At 45.4% G+C, this 15,390-nt stretch overlaps 1 protein-coding gene across 1 annotated transcript in view; it reads right to left on the bottom strand.

The window, feature by feature from the left end:
- si:dkey-49n23.1 (semaphorin-3D) overlaps positions 1-15,390 on the bottom strand; it is a 142,598-nt gene that overhangs the window by 87,597 nt on the left and 39,611 nt on the right. Inside the window, exon 2 of the mRNA XM_045705201.1 lies at positions 2,339-2,549. Within this exon, the coding sequence (XP_045561157.1) occupies positions 2,339-2,492 (154 nt within the window). The 5' untranslated portion in view covers positions 2,493-2,549. The remainder of the gene's footprint in view (positions 1-2,338; positions 2,550-15,390) is intronic.

The following is a 15,390-nucleotide window of genomic DNA, read 5'->3' as shown; positions in this document are numbered from 1 at the left end:
CTTATCCAGAGCGACTTACAGTAGTGAATGCATACATTTCTTTTTTTTTTGTGCTGGCCCCCCGTGGGAATCGAACCCACAACCCTGGCGTTGCACACACCATGCTCTACCAACTGAGCTACAGGGAAGGCTGTACCACATGACAGATGGACCTGAAACTAGGTAGTAAATATAGCCTACTTATAAAATGGTACATTTCGATCCTGGATGCTGATTGATTGTCACATATAGTCTTTGCTCATCCGGCAGGGTCAGAAGAGGACTGGCCACCGCTCAGAGTCATAAAGACGATAATAAATACAAAATGCCATGATGCCATAATTCCATAATTCCATTTCAAGTATCAATGCGTATCCACTGTCCCGCAGCTACCCACTCCTTGAGGAACAGAGGTTCTGCAGTGTTGACGAACAGGGCTACCCACTCCTTGAGGAACAGAGGTTCTGCAGTGTTGACGAACAGGGCTACCCACTCCTTGAGGAACAGAGGTTCTGCAGTGTTGACGAACAGGGCTACCCACTCCTTGAGGAACAGAGGTTCTGCAGTGTTGACGAACAGGGCTACCCACTCCTTGAGGAACAGAGGTTCTGCAGTGTTGACGAACAGGGCTACCCACTCCTTGAGGAACAGAGGTTCTGCAGTGTTGACGAACAGGGCTACCCACTCCTTGAGGAACAGAGGTTCTGCAGTGTTGACGAACAGGGCTACCCACTCCTTGAGGAACAGAGGTTCTGATGTGTTGAGGAACAGGGCTACCCACTCCTTGAGGAACAGAGGTTCTGCAGTGTTGAGGAACAGGGCTACCCACTCCTTGAGGACCAGAGGTTCTGCAGTGTTGAGGAACAGGGCTACCCACTCCTTGAGGACCAGAGGTTCTGCAGTGTTGACGAACAGGGCTACCCACTCATTGAGGAACAGAGGTTCTGCAGTGTTGACAGAACCTTGCACCCTCGACAACTTCTATGATTATTATTATTTGACCATGCTGGTCATTTATGAACATTTGAACATCTTGGCCATGTGCTGTTATAATCTCCACCCGGCGCAGCCAGAAGAGGACTGGCCACCCCTCATAGCCTGGTTCCTCTCTAGGTTTCTTCCTAGGTTTTGGCCTTTCTAGGGAGTTTTTCCTAGCCAACGTGCTTCTACACCTGCATTGCTTGGTGTTTGGGGTTTTAGGCTGGGTTTCTGTACAGCACTTTGAGATATCAGCTGATGTAAGAAGGGCTATATAAATCAATTGGATTTGAATTTGATTTGATTTGACAAACAGGGCTACCCACTCCTTGAGGACCAGAGGTTCTGCAGTGTTGACGAACAGGGCTACCCACTCATTGAGGAACAGAGGTTCTGCCGTGTTGAGGAACAGGGATACCCACTCTGGTCAGGGTTATGGTCAGGAAAAACTCCTGGCCCTATAGGCATGTGTCACTGAACACAGGTTCTGCTGTGTTGAGGAACAGGGCTACCCACTCCTTGAGGATCAGAGGTTCTGCTGTGTTGAGGAACACAGCTACCCACTCCTCGAGGATCAGAGGTTCTGCTGTGTTGAGGAACACGGCTACCCACTCCTTGAGGATCAGAGGTTCTGATGTGTTGAGGAACAGGGATACCCACTCCTTGAGGAACAGAGGTTCTGCTGTGTTGAGGAACACAGCTACCCACTCCTTGAGGAACAGAGGTTCTGATGTGTTGAGGAACAGGGCTACCCACTCATTGAGGAACAGAGGTTCTGCTGTGTTGAGGAACAGGGCTACCCACTCCTTGAGGATCAGAGGTTCTGCTGTGTTGAGGAACAGGGCTACCCACTCCTTGAGGATCAGAGGTTCTGCTGTGTTGAGGAACAGGGATACCCACTCCTTGAGGAACAGAGGTTCTGCTGTGTTGAGGAACACAGCTACCCACTCCTTGAGGAACAGAGGTTCTGATGTGTTGAGGAACAGGGCTACCTACTCCTTGAGGAACAGAGGTTCTGCAGTGTTGACGAACAGGGCTACCCACTCCTTGAGGAACAGAGGTTCTGATGTGTTGAGGAACAGGGCTACCTACTCCTTGAGGAACAGAGGTTCTGCAGTGTTGAGGAACAGGGATACCCACTCCTTGAGGAACAGAGGTTCTGCTGTGTTGAGGAACAGGGCTACCCACTCCTTGAGGATCAGAGGTTCTGCTGTGTTGAGGAACAGAGCAACCCAATCCTTGAGGACCAGAGGTGCTCAGAGTAAAAAGGGGCAGAGATGAGATGCTGATCTGTGTGTGAAATACGTAAGTCAGGCTGTAGCCCACCAGTACGAGAGTTAACTAGCCCTAAGTTAGAGTGGTGAATAACAGAGATGCCTACCTGTGTGTGAGAGCTTTAGTCGGGGTCCGCTCTGGCTCCAGGTTACAGCGGTGGAGTCCGTAGAGGTGGCGTCTGGTAGCAACAACAGCAGTTCTAGGAACACACCCAGCAGAACACAGGCCCTCCGTGGCCCCGGGGTCCTCATCGTCATCATTTAAAAAGTCTCTGGTACAGCACCCAGTAGATCGTCTCAGCAGTTTCTAATGGTGCTCTGTGAGAACAGGAAGAGAGAAAGAAGAGATTGACAAGTTGTCATGGAAACAACTACTTTCAACTGAGTAAAAGTAAGGTTCTTATTTCCTGACCAGGAAAAGGTAGAGGTATAGCCCATAGCAGGACCAGGAATGTTTCCTGGATATGTTGCATTGGGAGGTAAAACTCCTCGCCCTAGTCATAACACACCATCCAAAGGCTAGGTGAAAAGCACATAAATCACTTCAAATTCATTAAGAAAATACAACTTGAAATGTAACGGGATACTCTTGTGAAATTAATTTCATATTGGACCATGACTTTAGTTGACGTTTACAGTTGTTGGCCTAGCGCCAGACATACACCTATGGAAATCTTGAGAAAATTAGAGCTTAAAAATATTCTGGAGAAGAAGAAAAGAAGTGATTGTTGTCATAATTCATCATAATGCCTGGCTCATAACGTGCCTTCAGGTTTAAAGTTTTAGCAGGTGGGGGAAATATTTGATCAGAGTCAGATAGAGCAGTCTACACTAGATACAGGGAAAGTATTCAGACTCCTTGACTTTTCCACATTTTGTTACGTTACAGCCTTAAACTAAAATTGATTACATTTCTGTTTTTCCCTCATCAATCTACACACAATACCCCATAATGACAAAGCAAAAACAGGATTTTCAACATTTTTGCAAATGTATTACAAATAAAAGACTGAAATTTCACATTTACGTAAATATTCAGACTCTTTACTCAGTACATTGTTGAAGCACTTTTGGAAGCGATTACAGCCTCGAGTCTTCTTGGTTGTGACACTACAAGCTTGGCACACCTGTATTTGGGGAGTTTCTCCCATTCTTCTCTGCAGATCGTCTAAGGCTCTGTCAGGTTGGATGGGGAGCGTCGCTACATACAGAAGCTATTTTCAGGTCTCTCCAGAGATGTTTTGTTAGGTTCATGTCCAAGCTTTGGCTGGGCTACTCGAGGACATTCAGTGTCTTGTCCCGAAGCCACTCCTGCGTTGTCTTGGCTATGTGCTTAGGGTCATTGTACTGTTGGAAGGTGAACCTTTGCCCCAGTCTGAGGTCCTGAGCACTCTGGATGAGAATCTCTCTGTACTTTGCTCCGTTCATCTTTCCCTTAACCCTGACTAGTCTCCCAGTCCCTGCTGCTGAAAAACATGATGCTGCCACCACCATGCTTCACTGTAGAGATGGCGCCAGGTTTCCTCCAGAATCTTGTTTCTCATGGTCTGAGAGTCTTTACGTGCCTTTTGGCAAACTCCAAGTGGGCTGTCTTATGCCTTTTACTGAGGAGTGGCTTCCGTCTGACCAATCTACCATAAAGGCCTGATTGGTGGAGTGCTGCAGAGATGGTTGTCCTTCTGGAAGGTTCTCCCATCTCTGTCAGAGTGACCATCGGGTTCTTGGTCACCTCCCTGACCAAGGCCCTTCTCCCCTGATTGCTCAGTTTGGCCAGGTGGCCAGCTCCAGGAAGAGTCTTGGTGGTTCCTAACTTCTTCCATTTAAGAATGATGGAGGCCACTGTGTTCTTGGGGACCTTCAATGCTGCAGAAATGTTTTGGAACCCTTGCCCAGATCTGTGCCTTGACACAATCCTGTATCGGAGCTCTACGGACAATTCCTTCGACCTCATGGCTTGGTTTTTTCTGTGGGACCTGTGGGACCTTATATAGACAGGTGTGTGCCTTATCAAATCATGTCCAATCAGTTGAATTTACCACAGGTGGACACCAATCAAGTTGTAGAAACATCTCAAAGATGATCAATGGAAACAGGATGCACCTGAGATCAATTTCGAGTCTCATAGCAAAGGGTCTGAATACTTCTGTTTTTTATTGTTTATACATTGGCAAACATTTCTAAAAAACTGTTTTGGCTATGTCATTGTTGTAGATTAGGATTTTTTTTATTTAATCAATTTTAGAATAAGGCTGTAACATAACAAAATGTGGAAAAAGGGAAGGGGTCTGAATACTTTCAGAATGCTCTGTATATGGGAATATGAGTGTTTTTGTACATTGCTGGTCAGAATCTTTGTAGGGCGTCGTTTTAGACCGATAAGATATGATCAGACAAGGAAGAGACAGCCCACACCTTTCCTCTTTCCCTTTCTCTCTCTCTCTCTCTCTCTCTCTCTCTCTCTCTCTTTCTCTCTCTCTCTCTCTCCCTCTCAGTCTCTCGTTCTTTCTCTCTCTCTCTCCCTGTCTCTCTCTCTCTCTGTCCACTCCCCTCTCTAAAACAAGCTAAAGAGGATTTGGCTCAGCAAATACCGTGTTGACGTGGATCCTTGTTATTAAATAAATACTAAAGTCAAGTGAACTCTTTACCCCTGACTCACTTGATCTAACAGGAGGAAGGCTTCACAACCTATGTTTGGTACACAGTTACGTTTCCAACCATCTTCCATCATGAAAGACAATGCATTAAGTACTCAAAGTGCTTCAGTTGAGACGCCAGATCATCAGAGCAGACAACACTTCAGGAGACACGGCTTGATAAAGTGTTTAAAGGTGTTTATACATCACAATGAAAAGAAACCTGATCTGGACTAAGAGGACCTCCGCTCCCTCGGTGTGGACAAACCAGCAGACTTGGTTTCAACTAGTATTGGTTTTCCTTCAAATACTTTGAGCTTGCCTGGAGCAGCTATCGCTGTCTCCACCTCCTTCACCACTTGACCTCAACAGATGTTGGTGTCTGGAGCTGTGTGTGTGTGTGTGTGTGTGTGTGTGTGTGTGTGTGTGTGTGTGTGTGTGTGTGTGTGTGTGTGTGTGTGTGTGTGTTTGTGTGTTTGTGTGTTTCTTCTATGGAGGATATTTCTGGGGTTTCCGACACACACAGTCATTGCCTAGCATCTGGACGTTACTCCCACTGAGAACATCCCCTTCCCACCATGCCACTAGTCAGTTACTTTGTGTTTTAATAGTTTGCGTTATTGGAGATGTGAGGTCATGGAGATGGGAGAGCAAGTTACATTTTAGATGCAAGGGCATAGTACAAAATGATTAGCATAGCATTTCAGTCTACAGTTTGGTGATCAGAAACAAACGGCTCAAAGGCAGAGCAAATCATTAACATTATATAGTCGTTCTAAAATCACATATACATGCAGCATTACAGACATCAGCTGATACAAAAGTGATACAACTTTCAATTTATTTTTAGATTTCTTTCTTTAACCTTTACTAAATTAGGCAAGTCAGTTAAGAACAAATTCATATTTTACAATGAATTGAGCAAGGAGAACAGCGAACCATTTTCTACTTTGGGTAAAGAGATTGTTCAGCAGCTTGAGCCAGTTGAAGGTTGGATTGTGATGAGCTGAGGCCTCTCCGTCCTGTTATCTGAGGATGCTGGGAAACAACTCCACTCCAACTCCAACTCCATACTCCACTCAGACCATTTAAACTTATCTGTGTGCAATTAAGTAGTTTACTCATGATATGATTGTAAGCAAAGATCCCAGAAAGAAGGGGAACTCCTTTTTTGAATGTTTTAATATGTAATTCAAATCACCGGTACTTTCCCCTCCTGGTTTCAGTCAATTCTGACACGAAAACACGGGTCAGCATTTAGACAAGTCAGTTAAGAACAAATTCTTATTTACAATGACAGCCTACACCGGCCAAACGCGGACGACACTGGGCTAATTGTGCGCCACCCTATGGGACTCCCAATCACGGCCGGTTGTGATACAGCCTGAATTCAAACCAGAGTGTCTGTAGTGACGCTTCTAGCACTGAAATGCAGTGCCTCAGACCGCTGGGCACTCGGGAACCCTCGAACGTAACAGGGTTCTTTGGCTGTCCCCATAGGAGAACCCTTTTAAGAACCAAGTAGAACCCTTTTGAGTTCCATGTAGAACCCACTGTGGAAAGGGTTTTACACGGAACCCAAAAGGGTTCTCCTATGGTGATAGCCGAAAAACCCTTTTGGAACCCTTTTTTCTAAGAGTGCACTGCAGTAAAACTAGTCAAAGTGATGAACTGAAGGCTCAAGGCCTTGGGTGCAGCCTACGCCCCAGTGAGAAAACGAGAGACAGGGATTGTAAATCATGGAGGTATTAACTATTAACATGTTACCAAGGAGAGGCTATAAAGCTGTCACCTCCTTCTTTCTCCTTCGTGCTGATGCTCTGTAATCACACCCATTTCTCTTCTCACAGCTCTGCTGAATACATCACCATCCCAGGAATTTAAAATGTGGATTTTAGGAGGTTGGTAATGTGGCATGGCTAGATTTCTCCAAAGTTCTAGTTGTAAAAACTAAGGAAAAGGTTGAGTCTTGCCAGTAGGTGACGAGAGTTTGACTTCATGGGTCACGATGAAATAACCTCAAGTGGGTTTGTAGTAAAATCCCAACAATAACCAAGACAACCAACATAGGGAGCAAGTGTTTGACTTCCTATTGGCTCCTATGCAACCTGGAAACCATCTAATCTATCACTGCTCACTCTCACCCCAGGAGTCTGTCTATAGGCAGGGCCGGATTCATGCAGGGGCTTACCGGGGCAGAAGCCCCTGGGCTTAGGCACATGGGGAGCCCATGAGGCAGCAAAACATTTTTATAAATGTAATACAAATATATATATGGGGGCCCAGGTGGGTAACTGGGGGCCCTGCCTTGATTGGGTAACTGATTAATAAAAAATTAAAAAATAGATAAAGTGCATAATAAAAAAAAGTGATGGGTCAATTGAGTGTGTCAGGGGCCCAAATCTGTAGAGGCAAAACAAATGTAATAAACAAAAATAACCTTATTTTTTTTAATTATTATGATTTTGTTTCCATCCAGAGCCTCATTTTGCCACAGAGGATCAATAGTTTATAAAATAAATAACTGTGGATGAAGTTTATTTTGTCAGTTATGTCTACAGTCGGGTAGGCCTCAGTTTGAGCAGCAAGCGAGCCAAATTTGGCCAACAGCTTGTTGCGTTGTGGCCATAGACATATAATCCATAGAAAGGTTTCTTAGTGTTCTTAATGTTTTGTACACTCAGTCTATATTGCCTCCTAATATTGTAAAATCTGTGTGTTGCTTCATTGGCCTGGGCTATTGTTTGTTTGTTCCCGTGTAGAGCATGGCGTTTGCAACGCCAGGGTTGTGGGTCTGGTTCCCATGGGGGTATGCACTTACTGGTGTTGCACCAGGGGTCTGTCTACAGGCTATAAGTACCATGGCAACACCAGGGGTCTGTCTATAGGCTATAAGTACCATGGCAACACCAGGGGTCTGTCTACAGGCTATAAGTACCATGGCAACACCAGGGGTCTGTCTATAGGCTATAAGTACCATGGCAACACCAGGGGTCTGTCTACAGGCTATAAGTACCATGGCAACACCAGGGGTCTGTCTACAGGCTATAAGTACCATGGCAACACCAGGGCTCTGTCTATAGGTTATAAGTACCATGGCAACACCAGGGGTCTGTCTATAGGCTATAAGTACCATGGCAACACCAGGGGTCTGTCTACAGGCTATAAGTACCATGGCAACACCAGGGGTCTGTCTATAGGCTATAAGTACCATGGCAACACCAGGGGTCTGTCTACAGTCTATAAGTACCATGGCAACACCAGGGGTCTGTCTATAGTCTATAAGTACCATGGCAACACCAGGGGAACTGTCTACAGGCTACAGGTACCATGGCAACAACAGGGGTCTGTCTATAGTCTATAATTACCATGGCAACACCAGGGGTCTGTCTACAGGCTATAAGTACCATGGCAACACCAGGGGAACTGTCTACAGGCTATAAGTACCATGGCAACACCAGGGGTCTGTCTATAGTCTATAATTACCATGGCAACACCAGGGGTCTGTCTACAGGCTATAAGTACCATGGCAACACCAGGGGAACTGTCTATAGGTTATAATTACCATGGCAACACCAGGGGTCTGTCTACAGGCTATAAGTACTATGGCAACACCAGGGGTCTGTCTATAGGCTATAAGTACCATGGCAACACCAGGGGAACTGTCTACAGGCTACAAGTACCATGGCAACACCAGGGGAACTGTCTATAGGTTATAATTACCATGGCAACACCAGGGGTCTGTCTACAGGCTATAAGTACCATGGCAACACCAGGGGAACTGTCTACAGGCTACAAGTACCATGGCAACACCAGGGGAACTGTCTATAGGTTATAATTACCATGGCAACACCAGGGGTCTGTCTACAGGCTATAAGTACTATGGCAACACCAGGGGAACTGTCTATAGTCTATAAGTACCATGGCAACACCAGGGGTCTGTCTATAGTCTATAAGTACCATGGCAACACCAGAGGAACTGTCTACAGTCTATAAGTACCATGGCAACACCAGGGGTCTGTCTACAGGCTATAAGTACCATGGCAACACCAGGGGTCTGTCTACAGGCTATAAGTACCATGGCAACACCAGGGGTCTGTCTACAGGCTATAAGTACCATGGCAACACCAGGGGTCTGTCTACAGGCTATAAGTACCATGGCAACACCAGGGGTCTGTCTATAGTCTATAATTACCATGGCAACACCAGGGGAACTGTCTACAGGCTATAAGTACTATGGCAACACCAGGGGTCTGTCTATAGGTTATAATTACCATGGCAACACCAAATTGGTCCAGCCATACAAACTGACCCTAATAGGCTATATAGGAGCCTGGTCCAGCCATACAAACTGGCCCTAATAGGCTATATAGGAGCCTGGTCCAGCCATACAAACTGGCCCTAATAGGCTATATAGGAGCCTGGTCCAGCCATACAAACTGGCCCTAATAGGCTACATAGGAGCCTGGTCCAGCCATACAAACTGGCCCTAATAGGCTATATAGGAGCCTGGTCCAGCCATACAAACTGGCCCTAATAGGCTATATAGGAGCCTGGTCCAGCCATACAAACTGGTCCTAATAGGCTATATAGGAGTCTGGTCCAGCCATATAAACTGGCCCTAATAAGCTATATAGGAGCCTGGTCCAGCCATACAAACTGGCCCTAATAGGCTATATAGGAGCCTGGTCCGGCCATACGAACTGGCCCTAATAGGCTATATAGGAGCCTGGTCCAGCCATACAAACTGGCCCTAATAGGCTACATAGGAGCCTGGTCCAGCCATACAAACTGGCCCTAATAGGCTATATAGGAGCCTGGTCCAGCCATACAAACTGGCCCTAATAGGCTATACACTGTAAGAGCCTGGTCCAGCCATACGAACTGGTCCTAATGGGCTATATAGGAGCCTGGTCCAGCCATACAAACTGGCCCTAATAGGCTATATAGGAGCCTGGTCCAGCCATACAAACTGTCCCTAATAGGCTATATACTTGCCTGGTCCAGCTAACCCACTATGCTAACCCATTAGGAAATACAGCATGAAGACTGACCTTTTCAATGAGAATACCTATTTTAGGAGCTGTTAGTTACACACACGGAGACAATCAGTGACAGGGTCAAATATTATACATTTACACGTAGCATCGTTCCACAATTTACACACATTTGTTAATGTTATCACTTTATCAAGAAATATAATCTCTTTTACTTTTAATTTAGGAGAGAAGAAGTCACACTAGCAGATTGTTTACATAGTTTGAGCTCTGTAGGAAATAGAAAATAAACATGAGTCTAGCTAGCTGATTGGTCCTGGAAAACCTTGAAGCAACACCTCATCCTCCTCCCTGAGTCTCACCCCGAGTCCAGACCTGAAATGAGCCTAGCAGAGTTCACTGGCCTGGCACAAACACACAAACATACGCACACACACACACACACACACACACACACACACACACACACACACACACACACACACACACACACACACACACACACACACACACACACACACACACACACGCGCACACACATGCACACGCACGCACGCAGGCAGGCGCACGCACACACACACACATATATTCTGAGTTAGTCAGGGGGAGAGAGAGGTGGAGGGAGAGAGGGAGGGAGAGAGAGAGAGAGAGAGGGACGGAGGGTGGGTGGGTGGGAGGGGGAGAGAGAGGTGGAGGGAGAGAGAGAGAGAGGGAGGGACGGAGGGGGAGAGAGGTGGAGGGAGAGAGAGAGAGAGAGGGAGGGACGGAGGGTGGGTGGGAGGGGGAGAGAGGTGGAGGGAGAGAGAGAGAGAGAGGGAGGGACGGAGGGTGGGTGGGAGGGGGAGAGAGAGGTGGAGGGAGAGAGAGAGAGAGGGAGGGACAGAGGGTGGGTGGGAGGGGGAGAGAGGTGGAGGGACGGAGGGTGGGTGGGAGGGGGAGAGAGAGGTGGAGGGAGAGAGAGAGAGAGAGGGAGGGACGGAGGGTGGGTGGGAGGGGGAGAGAGAGGTGGAGGGAGAGAGAGAGAGGGAGGGACGGAGGGTGGGTGGGAGGGGGAGAGAGGTGGAGGGACGGAGGGTGGGTGGGAGGGGGAGAGAGAGGTGGAGGGAGAGAGAGAGCAAGAGAGAGAGAGAGAGTTAAGTAGCACCAGTCCATTGTTCCCTGCTGATTTATTCTTTCTCACCAGTCAAAGACCCATGAGGTGGGGGGAAGAGGCAGAGAAAGCAACCACCCATTTCATTGACAGCACCCCATACATCACAAACACACATACACCGCTTTTGGTTATACAAAGCAGCAGGCCATACCAGTAATAACATACATTACACGTTACTGTGGTCCTCACAAAAAATTAAAGACAGGAAAGAAAGAAAGACAGAAAGACAGAAAGACAGAAAGAGAGACAGAAAGAAAGACAAAGAAAGACAGAAAGAGAGACAGACAGAAAGACAGAAAGACAGAAAGAGAGACAGACAGAAAGACAGAAAGAAAGACAAAGAAAGACAGAAAGAGAGACAGACAGAAAGACAGAAAGAGAGACAGACAGAAAGACAGAAAGAAAGAAAGAAAGACAGAAAGAAAGAAAGAAAGAAAGAAAGAAAGAAAGAAAGAAAGAAAGAAAGAAAGAAAGAAAGAAAGAAAGAAAGAAAGAAAGAAAGAAAGGAGTGTCTCCCTGCCCCTATTGATATGAATTTATGGACTCAGTCAGGTCTATTCTTTTCAAAGTATTATCACTGTACTGTTTGGCTGTCTCTCGTCTCTCCCAGCCAATACTCATATTGTATTAGGTCATCCTTCAAGCCTTGAAACACAGTGTTGTGGTCATGAGTGTGTGCGTGTGTGAATAAGTGCATGTGTGTGTGTGTGCGTGTGAATAAGTGAGTGTGTGTCTGTGCATGCGCGCGTGTGCGTACGTGCGTGTGTGTCTGCGTGCGTGCGTGCGTGCGTGCGTGCGTGCGTGCGTGTGTGTGTGTGTGTGTATGTGTGTGTGTGTGTGTGTGTGTAGGGCCTTGCACAGACCTTTCAGGGGGCAGGTGGCTCAAAATGAAAAAGAAAAGCCACCCACTCAACTGAAGAAAGTCTGGAAATTCATAACATACTAACTGACTCTATCTTGTTGTTGTTGGCATAGGCCTATTTCTGCAACAACACACTGAATCAGTACAAGTTGTTAGCAAGCGAGTCATAGTGCCTCATAAAGACATGATTGACTGACATCTGGAAGATAAGGTAGACTATCAGCTGACCATTGATGTTGATGATTGATGATTGATGTTGATGATTGGTGTTGATGATTGATGTTGATGATTGATGATTGATGTTGATGATTGATGATTGATGTTGATGATTGATGTTGATGTTGATGATTGATGTTGATGATTGATGTTGATGATTGATGTTGATGATTGATGTTGATGATTGATGTTGATGATTGGTGTTGATGATTGATGTTGATGATTGATGTTGATGATTGATGTTGATGATTGATGTTGATGATTGATGTTGATGTTGATGATTGATGTTGATGATTGGTGTTGATGATTGATGATTGATGTTGATGATTGATGTTGATGATTGATGTTGATGTTGATGATTGATGTTGATGATTGATGATTGATGTTGATGATTGATGTTGATGATTGATGTTGATGATTGATGTTGATGATTGATGTTGATGATTGATGATTGATGTTGATGATTGATGTTGATGATTGATGTTGATGTTGATGATTGATGTTGATGATTGATGTTGATGATTGATGTTGATGATTGGTGTTGATGATTGATGTTGATGATTGGTGTTGATGATTGATGTTGATGATTGGTGTAGATTCTGCTAGTCAGCTAGCTCCATCGTTGATTTACTGATTGTGATTTATCTTCAATACTGTTAAATAATAACTTCATCATCTTATATTCATCATCTTCTAATTCATGATATATGGCTGGCTGGTTAGTGGCTTGTGTGGATATTGTTGTATATTTTGGTTAGCTAGAGTCTACACTACCTGTGTTCAGGGCTTCATTTTTAAATTGGGAGGTACCGGACCAAAAGGTGAACGTGGGGGGGGGGGGGGTGACCTGTGGAGCTCTGAGGTACCAGAACGAATGAGAAAATAAATCACCTTTATAGCATTGCATGCATTTCATAGAATTTGTTTTAGCGGCAAAGAGCAGTAGAGTAGAGGCACGTACAGGAGTTAAACACATGGGAAACATTAGAAGTCTTGGGTCCGGGAAAAAATAGGGCCTTTTATAAACACACTGCATCCAGTGCTATGACATTTTACATGACTGGAGACTTTTACATGACTGGAGACTTTTACATGACTGGAGGCAGAATCTTTTTTAATATGGAAACGACAGGGTACTTTAACACTGACAAACTGAGAATCTGAGATCAATTAAAAAAAAAAACCTGTCTTGAATCCATCACTAGCCTAGACCTAGGAGTGTGCAGAAACACATTTTACAATGTGAGGAGGAAATTCTAGCCCTAAAAACCTGTCCAGTTTCACTGACTCAACCAATGATGCTCAGCTCACTTCCCGGCAATGGCCGATTCTCTCGTGCCAAAAGCATCTCTCTTCTTTCACTTTGTAAAACAATGTTCGCTTAAAAGACACATATTTGGAAGTTGATTAAATATTTTGGTAGCCTACAGTCAAATTAGAGTTTTCTCTTTTCAGCAGGAGCCATTTGTTCTCCAACCGATTGGATTTTGTAATATTTTGAAAGGCCTGTTTTGTCTCCATGCTGTTTGGTCACTGACAGATTTGCCACGCGTTCCTGACTGTAGGCGATGCCTTGTGATTGGACAATCTCCGTAGTCTACAGGGCAGACTGGGAAAAAAGGCACGACCCTGGCACACGTGAGTTCCGTACAGGGCAGACCGAGGGACGGGGTATGGCTGGCGAACTTGACGACATCACGACGACTTGGGAGCAGTGGGTTCAGAAGAACAACGACAAAAAAACTGTCTGTGTCCCAAATATCACCCTAATAGCATCCTATATCCTACATAGTGGCCTATGGGTCCTGGTCAAAAGTAGTGCACTACATAGGGAATAGGGTACAAGTTGGGACATACCCTCAGAGAGAACGGAGATTACTGGAGAAGACTGGCTCTAAGCAGCCCCCTCTGCCCCTTCAGCCCCACCATTCTTTGCCCAGACAAAGAGCTCCTACAGGTGCTCTTAATGAGCAGTGTCCCCATCCATCCACATTTCCAAATTACTGAAACACTGAAAGGCTTTAGAACAGAGCCTTGCCTATACTGTGCAGACCGATCTGGGTTCAAATAGTATTTGTTTTTCTTTCAAATACATCATTAGCGCAGCTTGATTGAGCTTCCCTTGTCTGGTGGAATGGAACCAATGGAATAGAGATAGTTCCAAAAGACCCGCCCATACTGGCATTCCAGGCAGGCTCAATCAACTATCTGAAAGAAAACAGATACTATTTGAACCCAGCAGGGAGCTGACAGTGACAGTCTTTAGAATAGTGTCACTGAGTAATTCTTCTCTGCCTGACAGGCAGTGACGGGGCAGACCAAAGAAATATAATTACTAGAAATGGACTTGAATGTGTACAAATATCTATTCAGGCAGACACTGTCCAACCCTATCCTGTCTCCTGCTGGCAACATCCTAACCTGGTCCTTGATCTGTTCGTGCTGTATAGCAAACTCCTATGCTTGACAACCATATACAGAACAAACAGATCTGGGACGAGACTAACAGTACAGAAGAGATGCCTTCAGTGCCGCTACCATGGGCAGCTGCCAATCACGTACCCTGGCATAGAGGAACAGAAAAACCCCAGGGGCCAGGCCTGAATAACATTCTCTCTGGCAGCCATGGAGCCCATTGAGGAGCTCGCCAGCAACACAGCAAACAGCATACCAACTAAACTGGGGGACTTTCTTATGGGTTTATCTCAATTTGCTGAAGGAATGTCAGTAACAACACCAAACACTGACATGTAATGTTTTCTCATTCCAAAGAAACCTGAAGGCAAAGTGGGTTGACTCATTTTTAGACAGTAACAGAGCACTTACTAACATACAATTTAGTCATATGTTAACTACAAGATTCTAGAATGCAGAAAACCAACAGAAGGTTACAGCAGCTGTCTCTACAAACAATGGTTTAGGGCTGTGAGACTGACTGGTATGAAAAAGGGTGATATTTGGGTGATATTTGAGTTTTTCCTAGCCACCGTGCTTCTTTCACATGCTTTGCTTGCTGTTTGGGGTTTTAGGCTGGGTTTCTGTACAGCACTTTGAGAATATCAGCTGATGTACGAAGGGCTATATAAAAATAAATTTGATTTGATTTGATTTTGATTTGATATTTACTTGTGAAGATGACTACTCCCACACCCCAGTGGTATTGACTCCTGAAATAACAGACTACACTGTTGAAGCAACATGAACTATGACTCACAGAGAGAGAGAGAGAGAGACAGAGAGATAGAGAGAGTGACAGAGACAAAGAGATAGAGAGAGTGAGATAGAGAGAGACAAAGAG

Source organism: Salmo salar, chromosome ssa22 (assembly GCF_905237065.1).
Source record: "Salmo salar chromosome ssa22, Ssal_v3.1, whole genome shotgun sequence".
Taxonomy (NCBI): Eukaryota; Metazoa; Chordata; class Actinopteri; order Salmoniformes; family Salmonidae; genus Salmo; species Salmo salar.
This window is presented reverse-complemented; position numbering and strand designations above follow the sequence as displayed.